The 18,057-nt window shown below is 45.8% G+C and overlaps 1 protein-coding gene across 4 annotated transcripts in view; it reads left to right on the top strand.

Annotated features, from left to right (window-relative positions):
- Positions 1 to 18,057, top strand: part of MAN1A2 (mannosidase alpha class 1A member 2) — a 303,669-nt gene that overhangs the window by 263,007 nt on the left and 22,605 nt on the right. For 2 of the 4 annotated variants that reach the window (XM_073310569.2, XM_073310564.2), the window contains 3 exons: positions 11,727 to 11,946; positions 12,758 to 13,006; positions 13,670 to 14,275. In XM_073310569.2, coding sequence (XP_073166670.2) covers positions 11,727 to 11,946; positions 12,758 to 13,006; positions 13,670 to 13,947 — 747 coding nt within the window. In that variant the 3' untranslated portion in view covers positions 13,948 to 14,275. Of the gene's footprint in view, positions 1 to 11,726; positions 11,947 to 12,437; positions 13,007 to 13,669; positions 14,276 to 18,057 lie in introns of those variants that run through there. The other 2 variants (XM_073310588.2, XM_073310578.2) reach the window with 2 other exon arrangements.

The following is an 18,057-nucleotide window of genomic DNA, read 5'->3' as shown; positions in this document are numbered from 1 at the left end:
ACATGCCACAGCTTCTACATCCAGTCATCTTCATTGTGTCTTCCACTACTTGGGTCAGTACCACTGCTGCCTCTGTATCTGTCATAGCCTTCTCACCTAAGTCCTATTAGTCCGGGAAACACAAACCAGACCAAAACACCACCACCCACAGCAAAACAAACCCCCAACAAGCACCAAAACACTGCTACACCACCACACACTCCTTTCACGAGCCTTTCGGTCCATCCAGCCTCCAAAAATTTTGATCCCTCATGAAGTCTTATTTTTAAGGACTCCAAAAGGAAATGATGGGTGAAATAGTTCATCCCCTCATTATTTGGCCCACCAATGGGACCTAATTTCTGACACTTCAGTTTTGCTTCATTAGCTTCTAATTCCATTCTCCTCTTGTTTACCAGTCCTGCTCTTAACACCTTGGTACCACCTTGATACCACCTTGGGTGGTATCAGTAGACTCTTGTTTTGACTAATTCAGGTTTTCTGTCTCCCTTTTGTACCTTTTTCCATACAGTTTTATATAACACTCTGACTTTTAATTTTGTTGCTTTGGACAACTTAAGAGTACAGGCCTCTGCCTAAGAGGCCCCACTGTAACACCCGCATTGGATAATGATCCTCCATTTGTAATTGTGTTTTGTGATGGGTCAGTTAGCCAGTTTTTAATCCATTTACTATGTGCTACATAGATTTTATATATATTTTTAATCAGAAGATCATACATGTGTAAGTCAAATGCATTACTGAAGTCTATTATGTCAACACAGTTACTTTTGTCAAACTTGTGATTTAATTTTTAAAAGGTTTCAAATTTTTTTGAGAAGACCTATTTTCTATAAAGCTATGTTGATTTGCATTAGTTTGCTGCTGTTTCTAGCTCTTTACTGATTGCATCCTATCTGAGCCTTTCCATGATTTTGCTTGAAACTGATGTCAGATTAATCTGGTCTGTAGTTACCCAGTTCATCCCATTACCCTTTTTAATTTTTGGCACAATGTTAGGTTTTTTCTGGTCCGTTAGAACTTCCCCAGTATTCCAAGATTTATTAAATAGCAACATCTAGTTCAGAGAGCATCTCAGCGCCTTAGCCTCTTTTGATATTTTTGGGTGCAAGTTACTGGTCCTGCATGTTTAAAAATGTTTAACAGTTGCTGTTTAGCATCCTCCCAGGTTACTGTTGGAATCAAAAGTATTTCATTATTACTGTGGGCTGTGAATATGTAAACCGCATTTCTTTTTCTTATCCATGGTGGTCAGCCACAAACACTTAAAACTGTATCTGTCATTGTTACTCCCTATGGTCCCAGTCTTGCCAGTGATTCCATAAGGGCAGACCCCTGTGCTTGCATGGAGACACAGGGAAGTTAAGGTGGGTCCAAATGTGCATCGGGGTCCACCCATATGGAACAGCTTTCAGGATCAGGGCCTATTTTTGTAGTCAGAAATTCTGCTAGATATAGCAGGAATATGTGTGCAAACAAATGTTCAGTAAGAATAGCTGATTGTTTTCTCTAACTACATTTTGGATGTTTTATTAAATCCATAGAATAGTTAATCAGAGTTGATCTCTAGTGCATGGACGCCAGCATATGTTTGTAAGTGGTCTGTGTCTCTGGGCATATCTACATTGCAATGTAAGCCTGGTCTCAGACTCAGGCTCAAGCCCTAGCCCCCATTCTGTCTACACACAAATCTCTTGGACTCGGGCGCAGACCCAGTGTCCTAGGACCCCATGATGGTAGAGGGTCAAAGCCCAAGTTAAGGTTGGACCCAAGGTTCAAGCCCTATCATTTTACATTGTATGTAGCCTTCCCCCACCCCACAGACTTGGGTCCTTGGAGTCCTCCAACAGTATCCCACAATGCAATGGGATGGCTTCCTTTGTCCTTTCTCTTCCAAAAATCACCAGTTAACTCCAGGGAAATGGAAGCAGCCCCCTTGTTCCAGTGCAGCAGCTTAGCGTTTAACCTTTCTATTTATTCTGACCATTGAGTTGCAAACCCACCTTAGGAGAACCTTCAGCATTTGCAATGAATGCCAACTAGAAGAAATCCAGTACACAGTGTTTTGCTTCATGGTCATGGGAGCACAGCCAGATTTTGGTTATACAGTGGATTTTAGTAAGAGTACCAGGTTTGACCATTCATAGCAGCAAATAGCAAAATGCCATCAGCATTGGAAATTTAACGGACCATGACTAACGCAGAGAACAGATTCAGTGGCTCAAGACTGAGTACTTGAAAACCAGGGACCACAACTGTATCTCTGGCAACTCACCAACATTGTGCCAGTTTTATGATGAATTTGACTGGGTGCTGGGCACTGCACCAAGCATGGAGCCACCAGCAGTGTACAATGACCTGATCAGCTGGGATGGCGTCCTGCTGGTCTGAGAAGCCAGGATGGGAATCGATGGGTACAAGCAGGCACCAAATGTGGCAAATAAAAAGACTTTGCAAACGAAATGGATCCTAGAGGAGGCTTTGGTGCAGGAGCAGCTGCAGCACATCCCAGGGCTGTGCTCGAAAGAACTTTTTGATGCCCCCACCAAAGGAACAGCCAACTGCAGGACTGGTATCAGAAATGGAAGAGGGAAAAGCTACCTAGAGGCTGGTAAGTTTCTGGCTCCATTTTTCTGTTTACTAATATAGGAACAGGAGGGGTTTCTGCTCTAAGAACCAGTGCAAAAGATATAAGCCCTGGGTAGCAGCATGTATCTGCTAATGGTGGATTGCATGCCAGCACCTTGGCATCCCCTCACTCTCCACCCACCACGTGGAATTCAAAATGGAGTCTGGGAAACACAAACAGCAAAACGAGCATGTAAAAGAGAATATTTAAGGCATGCAGTTTTGCTAGTACATTCCAGTTTGTTAGAATGAGAATCTTATATTACATTCCCCATATGTACGCTGCTTGATACCAACCCAACAGTGTAACGAGCTGCCTGAAAAGACTGAACTGTACGGGGCAGGAGGGAGGGGGAAAAGGTTCACATGTAGTCCATTTCTGTTAAATGCAGTCCAGGCTTTCTATGGGTGATGAAATCATTAGTCTCAAATATGACTGGGCTTTGAATTCAGTCCAGAAATTTGCTGTGGGGGAGGAAAGAGGGATGACAATGGAGTTCTGTGTGTTTGCATGCAGTCCTGACAGACTGTATCAGAAGCCATGGGGAGGCACTAAGCCATTTGGAAGATAATGCCGTATCCTGTTGATTCCTCAGGAATTCTGACCCAATCCCAGGTGATGATAGCTGCAGACTTTTCCTGTGGTAGGAACTCCAGATAGGTAGTCACATTTTCCAGGGCCACCTCGGTAGCTCACCAGCCCACTCCACTCGTGGATATGCTGTTCAGTTATCATACATTCAGGGATGCTGGAACAATTTTTGAGTGGGGGTGCTGATAATGGAAACCATGTCTATTACTACTTCAAGCCAGAGGGTGCGGCAGCACAGAGTCCCCTTAGTTCCAGCACCACTGCATACATTTGAATATTTCAGTGACAACCACACCTGGTTTCCCACCAGCAGCTTGGAATAACACCTCTCTTTGCCAGTTGGGCACCACAAGAACTGTTATGGCCTCCGGAATGTGCAAAGCCTGAAGTGATAGGGAAGGTTTATGTAGCACAGCCACCAACCTCCCCCCAAACTCCATTTCACTGAAACCCTTTAAAAAAAAAGTTTTAATTTTTAATATACCATTCTTTCAGCACTTCTTTCACTGGGATTAACCCAGCTATGTCCAGGCAGCCCTCTGCCAATATACTGAAGTTCAGTTTCAAATTTTAACATTTTCTGTCCTGGAAAGTCCAAAACAATTGTTTCTGTGCTCCTGCACTGACACATTTGAGACAGTAACCCTCGGTGTCTTCTCCTATTGCAGGCCCCTCGACCTCTACAGGCTTCAGAACCTCCACAGCTCGCCCTCACGGCAGAGGGCTCATCGTACCTTCACAGACCATTCCAAGAGGAAGGATTTCTGGGATGAACTTGTGATTGAAGTTCTGGACAGGGCTCAACAACCAGGTCGAGTACCAAAGGCAAAGGGACTGGTGGCAAGAGGAAAGACATGCAGGAGGCAAGTGGAAAAGGCTCAGGCCGTCTTCGCAGCTTGAGGACAGGGTAGCGGCGCAGGAGCAGGCCCTCACTCTGCAGTTCCTGGAATAGGAGGGGTGATTACGGGAGAAAGATCGAGCACAACAGAGAGAACTGTCTGAGCAGCTGCTGTCTCTAATGTCTACAAGAGTCCTGGCTCCTGCTGCACCTGCACCATGGCCCAAATCCTCTCTGCAGTACCCTGGCCTGCATTCCAGGAGCAGCTTGGACAACTCCATGGCTGGGTGGCCCATGAAATTGGGCCCTGTTAGCAGCTGGGCAGGGCATATGTACCTCATGCAGTCCTCATGCTGAACCCCTGCCCATGGATGCCTCTACCTTCTTGCCCTGGCACCAAGCGCATGGCAAATGTGGAAGAAAGGAGAAGGGATAGAGGACACACAATAGTGAGGGGAGCGTGTCTTGTACATAGTTTAACTGTTTGCACTTGTCTATGCACTTTGTTCTTGTTTACTTTTAAAGCTTTTGGTGTTGATAGTGTTTTGGAGTGCTAATGGCAGCTGGCCTGCCAGACAACGGTTTAATGTTGTACTTTTCCAATACACGTGTAAAAATAAAGGTTTTTATTTTATAAATAAATGTTATTGCCATCACGCAACACATCATAAAATGTGTATTTCAAATAGTAAAGGTAAACACATGGGCAGGGACCACTGGGAGGTTGTATGCAAAACCCATGTCTCAATACAGCTATAAATGTCAATCCATACATCAGTTATTTACATCAAGACATACCGTTCCCCTCCCCCCATTTCATAAGCAGTCATGTCATTCAAAAGCACAATGCATGGCAATCAACCCCCCTTCTCACACAAGCAATCAATGCCCACCCCCACCAAACAAGCACAGTCATAAAGGTACTATTCTCCATGTTCTGTTGGCCCATGCAAGTCCATAATGTGGGAACACAAAGCACTTATGATTTCGGTTGCCTGGCTGCATCCAGCTTCAGTTGTGATAGGTGCACTTTATGACCAATTCAGCAGCCTAAAGCTGTCATAGGGAAATGGCCCACCTCTGGTTTCAAAAAGATTTGTGAAGAGCACAGCAAACCACAGTAACGTGGACAGCACTGATGATACTTGGAATGCAAATAGGTCTGCAGACATCTCCAGCTGGAATTCAATCTGCCAAAAGCACATTCAACCACTCTGCTACACCTGCTCAGAGTGTAATTAAACCTTCTTTTGCCAGGGCCTCTGAGATCATCGTATGTTTCATAAGAGAAGGCAAAGGCGGTACATGGGGTCCCCCAGAAAAACAGTTGGCCAGTAACTCTGTTTATGACAATGTCATGTGGTGGGAATAGTGTCCCAGGCTCTCTGTGAACATAGACTCCCAATTGGTGAAAACTTGGCATCATGAACTTTTCTAGTGCAGCCAACGCTGACATTCATAAATCTGCCATTGTGGTCCATGGGGGCCTGCATAATGATAGAGTAGTATTCTTTGTGGTTTATGTGCTTGTGCACCTTGAGGAGGGCAAACTGTGGGCACATGAGTCCCACCAGTGGCCCCAGTGCAGTTGGGAAACCCCATTCTCTTGAAGCCAGCAATTTACTTCAGGAATATCTTTTATGCCTGCCTCCTTGGGGTTCCCCACATGCCTGATTGCTTCCGAAACTTCCACAGTCGACTTTCCAACATCAGACCGGTTGGCAATGAACCTGTGACAGCCTGCAGTAGCCAGCTTCCAGGCAGTTATAGCAAGCTGCTTCCGGGCTGGCATGGCTGCCCACATGCGAGCATCTTTACCCTGAAGGGACAAGGCAAGCTGCTCCCAAAGCTCTAGAAATGTAGCTTTCTTCATACAAAAGCTCTGGACCCACTGCTAGTCATCCCAGGTCTGCATGATGATGTGATCCCACCAGCCTGTGCTTGTGGCCCTGCTCCAAAGAGCTGGTCTATGTAGGGGGAATCAGCAGCTATACCGAGTGTCAGGAGCAGCATCAGCGTGTGCCATGTCTGTGTCTTCCTCCTCCTCCTCCTGCTCTGTTATTAGCTCTGTCAGGTGCCTTTCATGGATGAGAAAACACTGCCAAACTGCTCACCAGTGTCTCATGGAAGCTCTGCCTGCATCCTGAAAAAGGAGCGAAAGCCCAAGCAAAAGAAATTATTGAAATGGTGACTCCTCCATTTTGCTGGTTTCCATTGTTGGAAGCACACAGACCAAAATTGATGATGTTATGGCAGGCCATTCAAATTTCCTATAACGTGTTGTGGGGGAGGTCAAGTTTTCCCACACTGTACCACTAACAAAGCGATATATTTCAGGAGGGCGCTAGGAAGTGTGGAATACAGTTGGTTGAACTCAGGTCTGCATACTGTATTGTGGACACCAGAGCCCTGGTTTCAGACCTGGGTTAAAAAATTCTTAACTTAGGGTTGGCAGTTATTGTAGACAAGCCCTAGGTTCTCAAACCCAGGGACCGCTGACTTGAGTCCCGTTAACCCTGGGCTTACACTGCAGTGTAGACATACCCTTTAAGACCAAGTTCCAGCTTCCAATCTACCTACTCTTTTGTAGTTCCTTATAACTTTCTCAACTCTTCCTTTAAGGGTGTTGTTTCTAACTTTGGTTTTGGAAAATTGGAGCAAAATCTCTTCATATCATTTTTGAAGTGGAAGGGGTAGAGTACAAATGCACTTTCTTTCCATAGTCCAGTTATTTTTGTGTGTGTTCACAGAACTTAAAAATGAATGGAGGAAGGAATGTGAAACTTTTGTTTTATAGTTCTCACTGAGAAAGGAAAAACAATCCAACTGATGATGGTAATTTATATTTAGCATTTTTGTAGTACTTTATGTTTGCAAAGCTGTGTACAGACATTAACCAATCCCCACAACCCCCCTGTGGCGGAGTGGGTAAAGAAAAATGAGTTCTGAGTTTTCAAAGTTAGAATGTTGGCTTGTGTGCACTGGAACTCTCCAGCTGAGTTCTCAGAGAAAAGTGAAGCTAAGGGTTATTAGAACTGGCACTGCTCCTATTTGCTGCTTAAGAACTAAAGACAAATAAGCCCTTAAGGCCATATTTAGCACTGAGCTGATTTCAGTGTTAAAGATGGCTCAGAAACTGTGGCTAAGCTAAGAGCTTAGGTGCCTTAATCATTTAGAAGTAAATTGTGGATACTGAAACACATCCCTGAGGAGGGGGTCTGCCTGTGATGAACAATATCTGTGCATCGGACATGCAAAATCTGCTCCATCATTAAAACAGAGCAGATTGTTGACCCCTTTATTTTGGCCCAGCTCTGAGGGATAGTGTAGACTGGGGAGGACCATGACTCTACTCTCTCTCTACCACTTTCTTGTCATCCTGCTTCCAATCAGGAGAACAGGGGCAAGCAGTCCCTCTACTTCCCAAATCACAGAGGGTTCAGGGACTACTTCCCAAATCAAAGGGCACTTGCACAGTCACACAGACAGCAGATGAGGCATGACCATAAGGACTTCTGACAATTTGGTCCTTAAACTACTTTAAACTCTTTAAGAGGTTTAGTTTAGGCCTTAACCTTTGAGTAGACTTTAGTCTTTAACTGAGCTTAACTTTGAGTTCACCCATACTTCACTCCCCTAACTCTCACTGGGTGGAGAAGAGAGCACCATTGCCACCTTTACATTTCCACTTGTGTCTGGCTGTGACACCCTTCTCCTTGCAGAGATTATGAAGAAAGAAAAGAGAACAGAATCTATTCTGCAGATGTCAACCCCCAGTATTTAAATACCTTCATCAGCATATCATGTACTTCACAAGAGAATCGGAACAAATTCCATGGCAACTGTTAAGTAAAGCCTCCGCTCAAATGCGATTGTAAGATCTGTAACTTGTATCATTAAGTTCTGCAACCTTGTTGCAGACTTTGTAACTTCAGTGGCAAAGAGTCCTGTGGCACCTTATAGACTAACAGACGTATTGGAGCATAAGCTTGTGTGGTTGAATATCCACTTCTTCAGATGCATGTAATGGAAATTTCCAGAGGCAGGTATAAATATGCAAGCAAGAATAGGCTAGGGATAATGAGGTTAGTTCGATCAGGGAGGATGAGGCCCTCTTCTAGCAGTTGAGGTGTTAACACCAAGGGAGGAGAAATTGCTTTTGTAGTTGGCCGGGCAGTCACAGTCTTTGTTTAATCCTGAGCTGATGGTGTCAAATTTGCAAATGAATTGAAACTCAGCAGTTTCTCTTTGAAGTCTGGTCCTGAAGTTTTTTTGCTGCAGGCTGGCTACCTTTAAATCTGCTATTGTGTGTCCAGGGAGATTGAAGTGTTCTCCTCCTACAGGTTTTTGTATATTGCCATTTCTAATATCTGATTTGTGTCCATTCATCCTTTTATGTAGGGACTGTCTGATGTACATAGCAGAGGGGCATTGCTGGCACATGATGGCGTATATTACATTGGTGGACGTGCAGGTGAATGAACCGGTGATGGTGTGGCTGATCTGGTTAGGTCCTGTGATGGTCGCTGGTGTAGATATGTGGGCAGAGTTGGCATCGAGGTTTGTTGCATGGATTTGTTCCTGAGTCAGAGTTACTATGGTGCGGTGTGTCATTGCTGGTGAGAAAATGCTTCAGGTTGGTGGGTTGTCTGTGGACGAGGACTGGCCTGCCTCCCAAGGCCTGTGAAAGTGAGGGATCGTTGTCCAGGATGGGTTGTAGATCACTGATGATGCGTTGGAGAGGTTTTAGCTGAGGACTGTATGTGATGGCCAGTGGAGTTCTGTTGGTTTCTTTCTTGTGCTTGTCTTGCAGCAGGAGGCTTCTGGGTACACATCTGGCTCTGTTGATCTGTTTCCTTATTTCCTCATGCGGGTATTGTAGTTTTGAGAATGCTTGGCGAAGCTCTTGTAGGTGTCGGTCTCTGTCTGAGGGTTTGGAGCAAATGCGGTTGTACCTCAGCACTTGGCTGTAGACAGTGGATCATGTGGTGTGTCCGGGATGGAAGCTGGAAGCATGAAGGTAGGCACAGCGGTCGGTGGGTTTTCGGTATAGGGTGGTGTTAACGTGATCGTCACTTACTTGCACTGTGGTGTCTACGAAGTGGACCTCCCGTGCTGAGGTTGATGGTGGGTTTGAAGCTGTTGAAATAGTGGTTGAATTCTTCCAGGGTTTCTTTCCCATGGGTCCAGATGATGAAGATGTCATCAATGTAACGTAGGTAGAGAAGGGGTGTGAGTGGATGAGAGCTGAGGAAGCATTGTTCCAGGTCAGCCATAAAAATGTTGGCATATTGTGGAGCCATGCGGGTGCCCATAGCGGTGCCACTGGTCTGGAGGTGTATATTGTCACCAAATTTGAAATAATTGTGCGTGAGGATAAAGCTACAGAGCTCAGCAACCAGTTGTGCTAGTTGCTTATGCTCCAATACGTCTGCTAGTCTATAAAGTGCCACAGGACTCTTTGCCACTTTTACAGATCCAGACTAACACAGCTAACCCTCTTATACTGGTAACTTCAGTTACTGTTAGCACAGCCTTTTAAGTTTTGTAATCTTTGCAAGCTCTGTAACCTTTTCAAGTTACCACTTGTATGAACTGCCAAGCTTTGTAATATCCCATCACGCAATCAGAGAAGGTGAACAAGGGATTGTGTGTGTGGAAGATAAGAGGGTGTGAACGAGAGAGTGTATGGGGGACTGGGCGGAGATGAAGTGCAAGGAGAAAAGAGCCCGGAGACAGGAGACAGGTGTGTCTGATATAATCTGCCCTGAGAAGGCAATCACTGAGTGGCTGTAAAGATGCATGAAAGGAACAGGGACTGGGTCTGCTTCTCAGTGACGGACACAGAAGAAAAACTCAGTGTACGTGACAGGAGCACCCAGTTCCAAAATAAAAGGAAGCAGCCATGCACACAAGCTGCTGCTCCTTGACCTGCTCATCAGCCCAGATCCGTGACCACAGACGGACACACCAGATCTACCACGCTTCGGCTTCTTGGCTTCCCATGCTGTCTCCAGTAACTCTCCGCCTGTGTAAGTGTGTGGGTACATGGGGGTATGAATGCGGTAAATGTGAATATGAATGCAGTGGATAAATAAGCTCCTTCCCTTTTCTGTCTGACCTAACAGCAGCATTGTAATAAAACTAATACAAGTGTGACCCTGGGTTGGTTTTTTAGGGGAACAGAGGTAACAGCAAGAAGTGCTAAATTCTACCAAAATGCTGATTTATTCAACTACCATGAAATACCCTTGATTCCCATCTCCCCACCCCCATACAAACATCAATATGGCTCAAAATTGAAATAGTCACTTGTGTAAAATTTGTTGATATTTTTGACTGTTATTATTGAGGTTGGGTTCTTTTGCTTTGCTCTCCAGGTTGCCAAACTCAGCTCTTGTAATGCTTTCCAGACAGACAGACACATTTTTGTTAGGGAAGGGGAGAGCTTGTAATTGACTTTCTTGGCTCACCTTCTCAGCTCTCGAGGCTGTTGAACTGTTCTCCAGGCAGCCTAATCCACCAGCCTACATATCTGGGTTTCTGGTACAAGTTGGACTCCAGCTCTGGCTCCTTGACCTCTGCCGCCTGGCTCCATGGAACAGCATAGGGAATGTGCTTTATAATTGAGTCTACTCCCACTTGTGGCAAAAGTTGGAGAGCAAAAGGCAGCTACAAGTAGATTCTGGCAGAGCAGGAATACAGAAAGCTAAATGTTTGGTGGCAGGTTGCAGCAAAATAGAAAATTCCACTGCCAAAGTGCTGACTTCTGTAGCATCTTGGGAAAAAGACAGATTTTGTGGTTGCAAAATCCTGAAGTATGTGAGGCCCAAGTTGAGACGAATGGGCTGTTCACATCTTTCAGAAGCTATTGTTTCTGCCTGGCTTTGGACTCAGGAAGATATTATTACATCAGTTACACACAGTTTGCCGGTTTGAGGATTTTCTGCAACCAGAAGGGCTGGAACAATTTTATTTAATTAAAGTAGAGAATTTGGAGAACAATTCAGTGGAAAAGGGGGGATTCTGCAGTCACAAAATTACAGAAAATATGGGGTTCTGGGGTTTAATAATATGGGGTTTATATGGGGTTTAATAAATCAACTATAATAAAAACTTAAGTATCTTAAATAACCAGGGAAATTAAATACAAACACTAAAAATACCACGTAACCCACATTAACACAGTGTGGGTCTTTGTCCTGCTCTAGTGGCTGGTGCCCATAAAGACGTTTCTGAGGCTGCTACTGCTGCTAGTTAATGGGTCATAAGCCTTTATTTTCAAAAGTAGAGACATATGGTTTTAAATGAAGAGGTCCTGGGTTCAATACCTCCAGATATCTGTTATAAAATGTAACAGATGTAAATTGTACTTCAGATGTGGCTGAGTTAATATTGTTGTTGAAATCTTGATTTTTGGGAATTTCATTACCTTTACATGCTTGATTTCTTAACCATAGAATTATATTATGGTTAATTTTTGTGTTTGCCATGTTGAATGTGTTTTTAGAGTGTTCATAGATAAATGTGGTAAGAAGGGAAAAAAATATTGTTTTGAAAGTGACGTTAATTTCTGTGGTCAGAAATATATAGTGTTTAAAGCAGAGTAAAAATAGATAGAATCTTGACTGTTTCCAATATTTAAAGATTATCCCAATCTCCTTGCAGGCCATAGAAAGACATCTTATCAGAAAGTCTAACGGAGGTCTGACATACATTGGGGAATGGAAGAATGGGCACCTTGAAAGAAAGATGGGCCACCTCACCTGTTTTGCTGGGGGAATGTTTGCACTTGGAGCAGACGGTTCCAGAGATGATAAGGCTGGACATTATTTGCAACTTGGAGCTGAGATTGCACATACATGTCATGAGTCATACGACAGAACAAGTAAGAGATATTATCAATTTAATTATTTTAGTTTAACAGAACCCTGCACAGTAGAAATACACAGGAAAGAGAGGTGGTCAGATTATTCAAGAGATTTGACTTGAACACATGAACCTGATCCTCCTTTATGGGCTTGGCTACACTTGCGAGTTATAGCGCATTAAAGGAGCACCGGGCACCCTAGCTCACTCCCCGTCCACACTGGTAAGGCACGTAGAGCGCTCTGACTCCGCAGCTAGAGCACTCCTGGTACTTCACTTCGACGAGTGGACTAACGTTTTGTCCGCCCCTGCTGGAGCGCCGCAGCGCCAGTGTGAATGCCCTGATCTGTTCGTGTGCTCTGATCAGCCTCCAGAAGTGTCCCACAATGCCTGTTCTAGCCACTCTGGTCATCACTTTGAACTCTACTGCCCTTCCCTCAGGTGACCAACTGTCAGACCCGCCCTTTAAATTCTCTGGAAATTCTGAAAATCCCCTTCCTGTTTGCTCAGCCAGGCGTGGAGTGCTCTCAGCGAATCTTTCCAGGTGACCATGCCTCCACGCGCCAAGTGAGCCCCAGTATGGAGCAATGGCGAGGTGCTGGACCTCATCAGTGTTTGCGGGGAGGAAGCTGTCCAGTCCCAGCTGCGCTCCAGCCGTAGGAATTATGATACCTTCGGGCAGATATCAAGGGACATGATGGAAAGGGGCCATGACCAGGACGCACTGCAGTGCAGGGTTAAAGTGAAGGAGCTGTGGAATGCCTACCACAAAGCCCGTGAGGCAAACCGCCACTCCAGTGCTGCCCCTGCAACCTTTCATTTCTACAAAGAGCTGGACGCGATACTTGGGGGCGACCCCATCTCCATTCCAAGTACCACCATGAACACTTCAGAGCCCAGTTCGACAAGGCAGGAGAAGGAGGAGGAGGAGCAAAGTGGGAGCAAGGGTGCTGAGGTGGAGGAAGACACCCCGGAATCCCTAGATGCATGCAGCCAGGAGCTGTTCTCAAGCCAGGAGGAAGGTAGCCAGTCATGGCGGCCGGTGCTTGGGGAAGGACAAACACCAGAGCTGGTTCCCGGTAAGCGGCTTTTATTTTGGGAAGGAAGTTATTCGGTGCGGGCTCTTGGGGCGAGGAGGGTTAGGGCTGCATGCATGCCTAGATGCGGAATAGGGCGTTGATGTGCTCTGTCACATTGCGGTAATCGGCCTCAGTGATCTCTTCAAAGGTCTCATCCAGAACTTGTTCAATGCGCTTGCGCAGGTTTCTCGGGAGAGCCACTGTCGTCCTTGTCTCAGGCTAATTTGTCTGCGCCACTGTGCCGTGAGGGGCGGGGGAACCATTGCTGCACACAGGCAAGCTGCATATGGGCCAGGGCAGAATCCACATTGCAGTAGAAAACCCTCCCTTGCTTCCCAGGTCACCCTCAGCAGCGAGATACCTTCCAGGATGAACTCCTGTGGAAAATGTGGGGACGGTGTTCAGTATAGGGACCCCGTGCCACTTTTGGCTCTCCCCAAGACACAGAAAACCAGAGGACAGTACAGCCATGAAACAATCAGTTACGCTTGACCCTGTGCTTACTCACCATTTGGAGGCTCCCGTGGGTTATGTGTGCTCACTTTGGGATGGGCAAATGATGCTATTGTGTAGACTGAGCTTGCCCTTAAGTATGGGGGAATCATTGCTCTTTCTGGTGTGAACAATGCTGCCTCTGTTAAGTGTTGCATTTTGCCATTACAGATGCAACCTTGAGATCTCAGCCGTCCGTGTTATCACCGGCTGAAAGACTCCAAAGAATCAGAAAGAGGCGACGTAGAAGCAGGGAAGACATGTTGCATGAAGTAATGCAGCATTCAAGTAATGAAAATCAAAAAGTGCAGGACAGTGAAAGGAGGATCCACCAGCAGAATGAGGACCTCCGGCAGCAAAGCATGGATCGGCTGATAAGCATAATGGAGCGCCAAGCGGACTCGATCCAAGCGATCATAGCCATGCAGGCGGAACACTACCGTGCCTGACCCCCCCCCATCCCGCAGCCCTTGTCCCCAACCTCTTTCCCTTGTGCCCCCAGGTCACCTCCAACCCACTTTCTCCAACATCCGGGTTCTTATCTCCAACACCTGTAGCTTCAACACCCAGACCTGAAAACGACAACCCTTACCCACTGCACTCAACCCCCATCACCATGCAGTATAGCCATCCTGAAGTGCAGCACTCATTGCACAGCACTCCAGACAGGAATACTGAGTATGAGAACAGGACATACACAAATCTGTGATTGTACCATTCCCCACCCCACCCCCTTGCCCTTTCTGTTTCCCAAGCAGTTGTGTTTCTTTTCAATAAATGGATTTTCTTTTCAATAAATGGATTTTTTGGCTTTGAAAACATTATTTATTATTGCATAAAGTAAAAGATACCTTAGCCCAAGAAAGAAACAGGCACTGCAAGTCAGCGTAGCAAACACAGATTCCTACTAACATTGGAACCACTGCACTTCACTCCCGTGCAGGGCACCAGACATTACTGGTGGCTTTCAGCCTCAGATTGCTCCCTCAAGGCATCCCTAATCCTTGCAGCCCCGCGCTGGGCCCCTCAAATAGCTGTGCTCTCTGGCTGTTCAAATTCAGCCTACAGGTGTTGAACCTCCAAGTTCCATGTCTGAGTGAATCATTCACCCTTCCCTTCACAAATGTTATGGAGGGTACAGCATGCGGATATAACCGTCGGGATGCTGTCATCGGCCAGGTCCAGCTTCCCATACAGAGCGCGCCAGCAGCCCTTTAAACGGCCAAAAGCACACTCCACAGTCATTCTGCACTGGCTCAGCCTGTTGTTGAACCGCTCCTTGCTGCTGTCAAGGCTCCCTGTGTAGGATTTCATGAGCCACGGCATTAAAAGGTAAGCGGGGTCTCCAAGGATCCCAGTAGGCATTTCATCTTCTCCTACGGTGATCTTCTGGTCTGGGAAAAAAGTCCCGGCTTGCAGCTTCCTGAACAGGCGAGTGTTCTGAAAGATGTGTGCATCATGCACCTTTCCGGGCCAGCCTGCGTTAATGTCAATGGAACGCCCATGGTGATCCACAAGCGCCTGGAGAACCATAGAGAAATACCCCTTCCGATTAACGTACTCGAAGGCTAGGTGGGCTGGTGCCAGAATTGGAATATGCATGCCATCTATCGCCCCCTGCAGTTAGGGAAACCCATTTGTGCAAATCCATCCACAATGTCATGTACGTTACCCAGAGTCACGGTTCTTCAGAGCAGGATGCAATTAATGGCCCTGCACACTTGCATCAACACAATTCCAACGGTCGACTTTCCCACTCCAAACTGGTTAGCGACCGATCTGTAGCTGTCTGGAGTTGCCAGCTTCCAGATTGCAGTAGCCACCCGCTTCTCCACCGTCAGGGCAGCTCTCGATCTCGTGTCCTTGCGCCGTAGGGTGGAGGCAAGCTCCTCACACAGTCCCATGAAAGTGTCTTTTCTCATCCAAAAGTTCTGCAGCCACTGCTCGTCATCCCAGACTTGCATGACGATGTGATCCCACCACTCAGTGCTTGTTTCCCGAGCCCAAAAGCAGCGTTCCACAGTGGTGGGCATGTCTGTGAATGCCACAAGCAAACTCATGTCGTATGCATTACTTGAGTCAATATCGTCGAGCCCTCACTGTCACTTTGGATCATAAGGAATAAGTCGACTGCCAAACGTGATGTGCTGGTGAGATTCATCAGCATACTCCTCAGCAGTTTGGGCTCCATTCCCGCAGACCAAAAGAGAAGACAGAGCACACAGTACAAAAAACGTTGAAAGATGGCACCAAATGTGGACCGAAGCACAGGGATTGCTGGGATGCGAACCGATGCATCACGGGGCGTTGGGACAGGACCCAGAATGCCCCGCACCCCCGCCTCCTTCCCACAAGCCACAGCGCCAGAATGGGAAGAGGTGCTCTGTAGGATAGCTGCCCACAATGCACCACTCCCAATGCCCTGCAAGTGTCGCAAATGGGGCCACGCCAGTGCGCTTGCAGCTGTCAGTGTGGACAGACTGCAGGGCTTTCCCTACTGCGCTGTACGAAGGGCGGGTTTAACTCACAGCGCTCTACATCTGCAAGTGTAGCCAGGCCCTAACTCACATCATTTTTATGCCAGCGTAACTTTCTTGACTTAACTGGAGTTACTCCTGATTTATGCGCCAGTGTAAGTGAATGTAGAATCAGATCTTAAGACTTTTATGTTTGGTCTTCTATGTCTATCCCTGACTTGTTTTCTAAATATAGTTTTGTGTGCAGATCATTCAGATGATCAGCCTCACCCTCTTGAAACATAAATTAGTGTGTGAAATCGTTACAATTTGAAGTCAGCCTCACCCTCTTGAAACATAAATTAGTGTGTGAAATCGTTACAATTTGAAGTCACACTGGTGAATTGCTGTTTTCCATGGTTCAAAAATCCCATTTGTCATGCCAGTGCTCTCCTGCCTCTGGCTAAAATGAACACTGGTACATTTTTGCTGGCTGTACAAGTTCACAAACAGGTGCAGATTGTACAGCAGTTCCAACAGTTTGGTGAAATTGTGAATCAGTTTGAAAATGAAGACAGTGAAATGTTAAAGGCTATTAAATTAAACTTGAAGATTTTGGGGCATTGAAACTCAGTAGCTCTCAATTATATCATTGAACACCGATGGACACATTTGTCAACGAGGATAGTCCAAATAAAGCTAGCCCTTTCCATTACCTCAGGTCTCTCATTGATAAGGGTATGCTGTCTCCATTTATAGCAAACACCCCTGGCAACCAGAAGTTACATAATCCCTGTTGTGTATTCCCTGAACTCTGTCCCCTCACTATTAAAAGACCAAACCTTAGAGATGGTGCAGAAATGTGTGCATGGGCCCCACAACCAGCACTTCATACAACTATTATGTAACTGAGCCTCTGGTTTGCATTTCATTTGCAGTTATAATTGATTTGTTAAGATTATGGTGGTCTGTATAGTTTTGACAGGTTTCAGAGTAACAGCCGTGTTAGTCTGTATTTGCAAAAAGAAAAGGAGTACTTGTGGGACCTTAGAGACTAACCAATTTATTTGAGCATAAGCTTTCGTGAGCTACAGCTCACTTCATCGGATGCATACTGTGGAAAGTGTAGATCTTTTTATACACACAAAGCATGAAAAAATACCTCCCCCCACCCCACTCTCCTGCTGGTAATAGCTTATCTAAAGTGATCACTTTCCTTACAATGTGTATAATAATCAAGTTGGGCCATTTCCAGCACAAATCCAGGTTTTCTCACCACCACCACCCCCACACACACACAAACCCACTCTCCTCCTGGTAATAGCTTATCTAAAGTGACCACTCTCCTTACAATGTGTATGATAATCAAGGTGGGCCATTTCCAGCACAAATCCAGGGTTTAACAAGAACGTCTGAGGAGGGGGGGTGGTCGGAAAAAACAAGGGGAAATAGGTTACCTTGCATAATGACTTAGCCACTCCCAGTCTCTATTCAAGCCTAAGTTAATTGTATCCAATTTGCAAATGGGAGTGGCTAAGTCATTATGCAAGGTAACCTATTTCCCCTTATTTTTTCCTACCCCCCCCCAGACGTTCTTGTTAAACCCTGGATTTGTGCTGGAAATGGCCCACCTTAATTATCATACACATTGTAAGGAGAGTGATCACTTTAGATAAGCTATTACCAGCAGGAGAGTGGGGTGGGGGGAGGTATTTTTTCATGCTTTGTGTGTATAAAAAGATCTTCTACACCTTTCACAGTATGCATCCGATGAAGTGAGCTGTAGCTCACGAAAGCTTATGCTAAAATAAATTGGTTAGTCTCTAAGGTGCCACAAGTACTCCTTTTCTTTTTGTATAGTTTTGGCTATCCTGAATGATAGTTTGAATTAGAGAACTCACACACTTAACAAAGCACAATCAACTGATCCAGTCAAAGGAATTTTCAAATAGTACCAGCAACCTGGAAACTGGGTCTGTTCTTATTGACAGTAGAGTATAGATGGTACTTCAAGGTCAAGGCTGAGGGTATTTGCAAATCACTGTACTACAGCTTGCAATGTGCTCGCCGCTGTTTCCGTCTTTGGGTGAATCTAGAGCTCCA

This window comes from Lepidochelys kempii, chromosome 1 (assembly GCF_965140285.1).
Source record: "Lepidochelys kempii isolate rLepKem1 chromosome 1, rLepKem1.hap1, whole genome shotgun sequence".
Taxonomy (NCBI): domain Eukaryota; kingdom Metazoa; phylum Chordata; order Testudines; family Cheloniidae; genus Lepidochelys; species Lepidochelys kempii.
The sequence above is the reverse complement of the archived record's forward strand: the minus strand, read 5'-3'. Positions and strand labels throughout refer to the sequence as shown.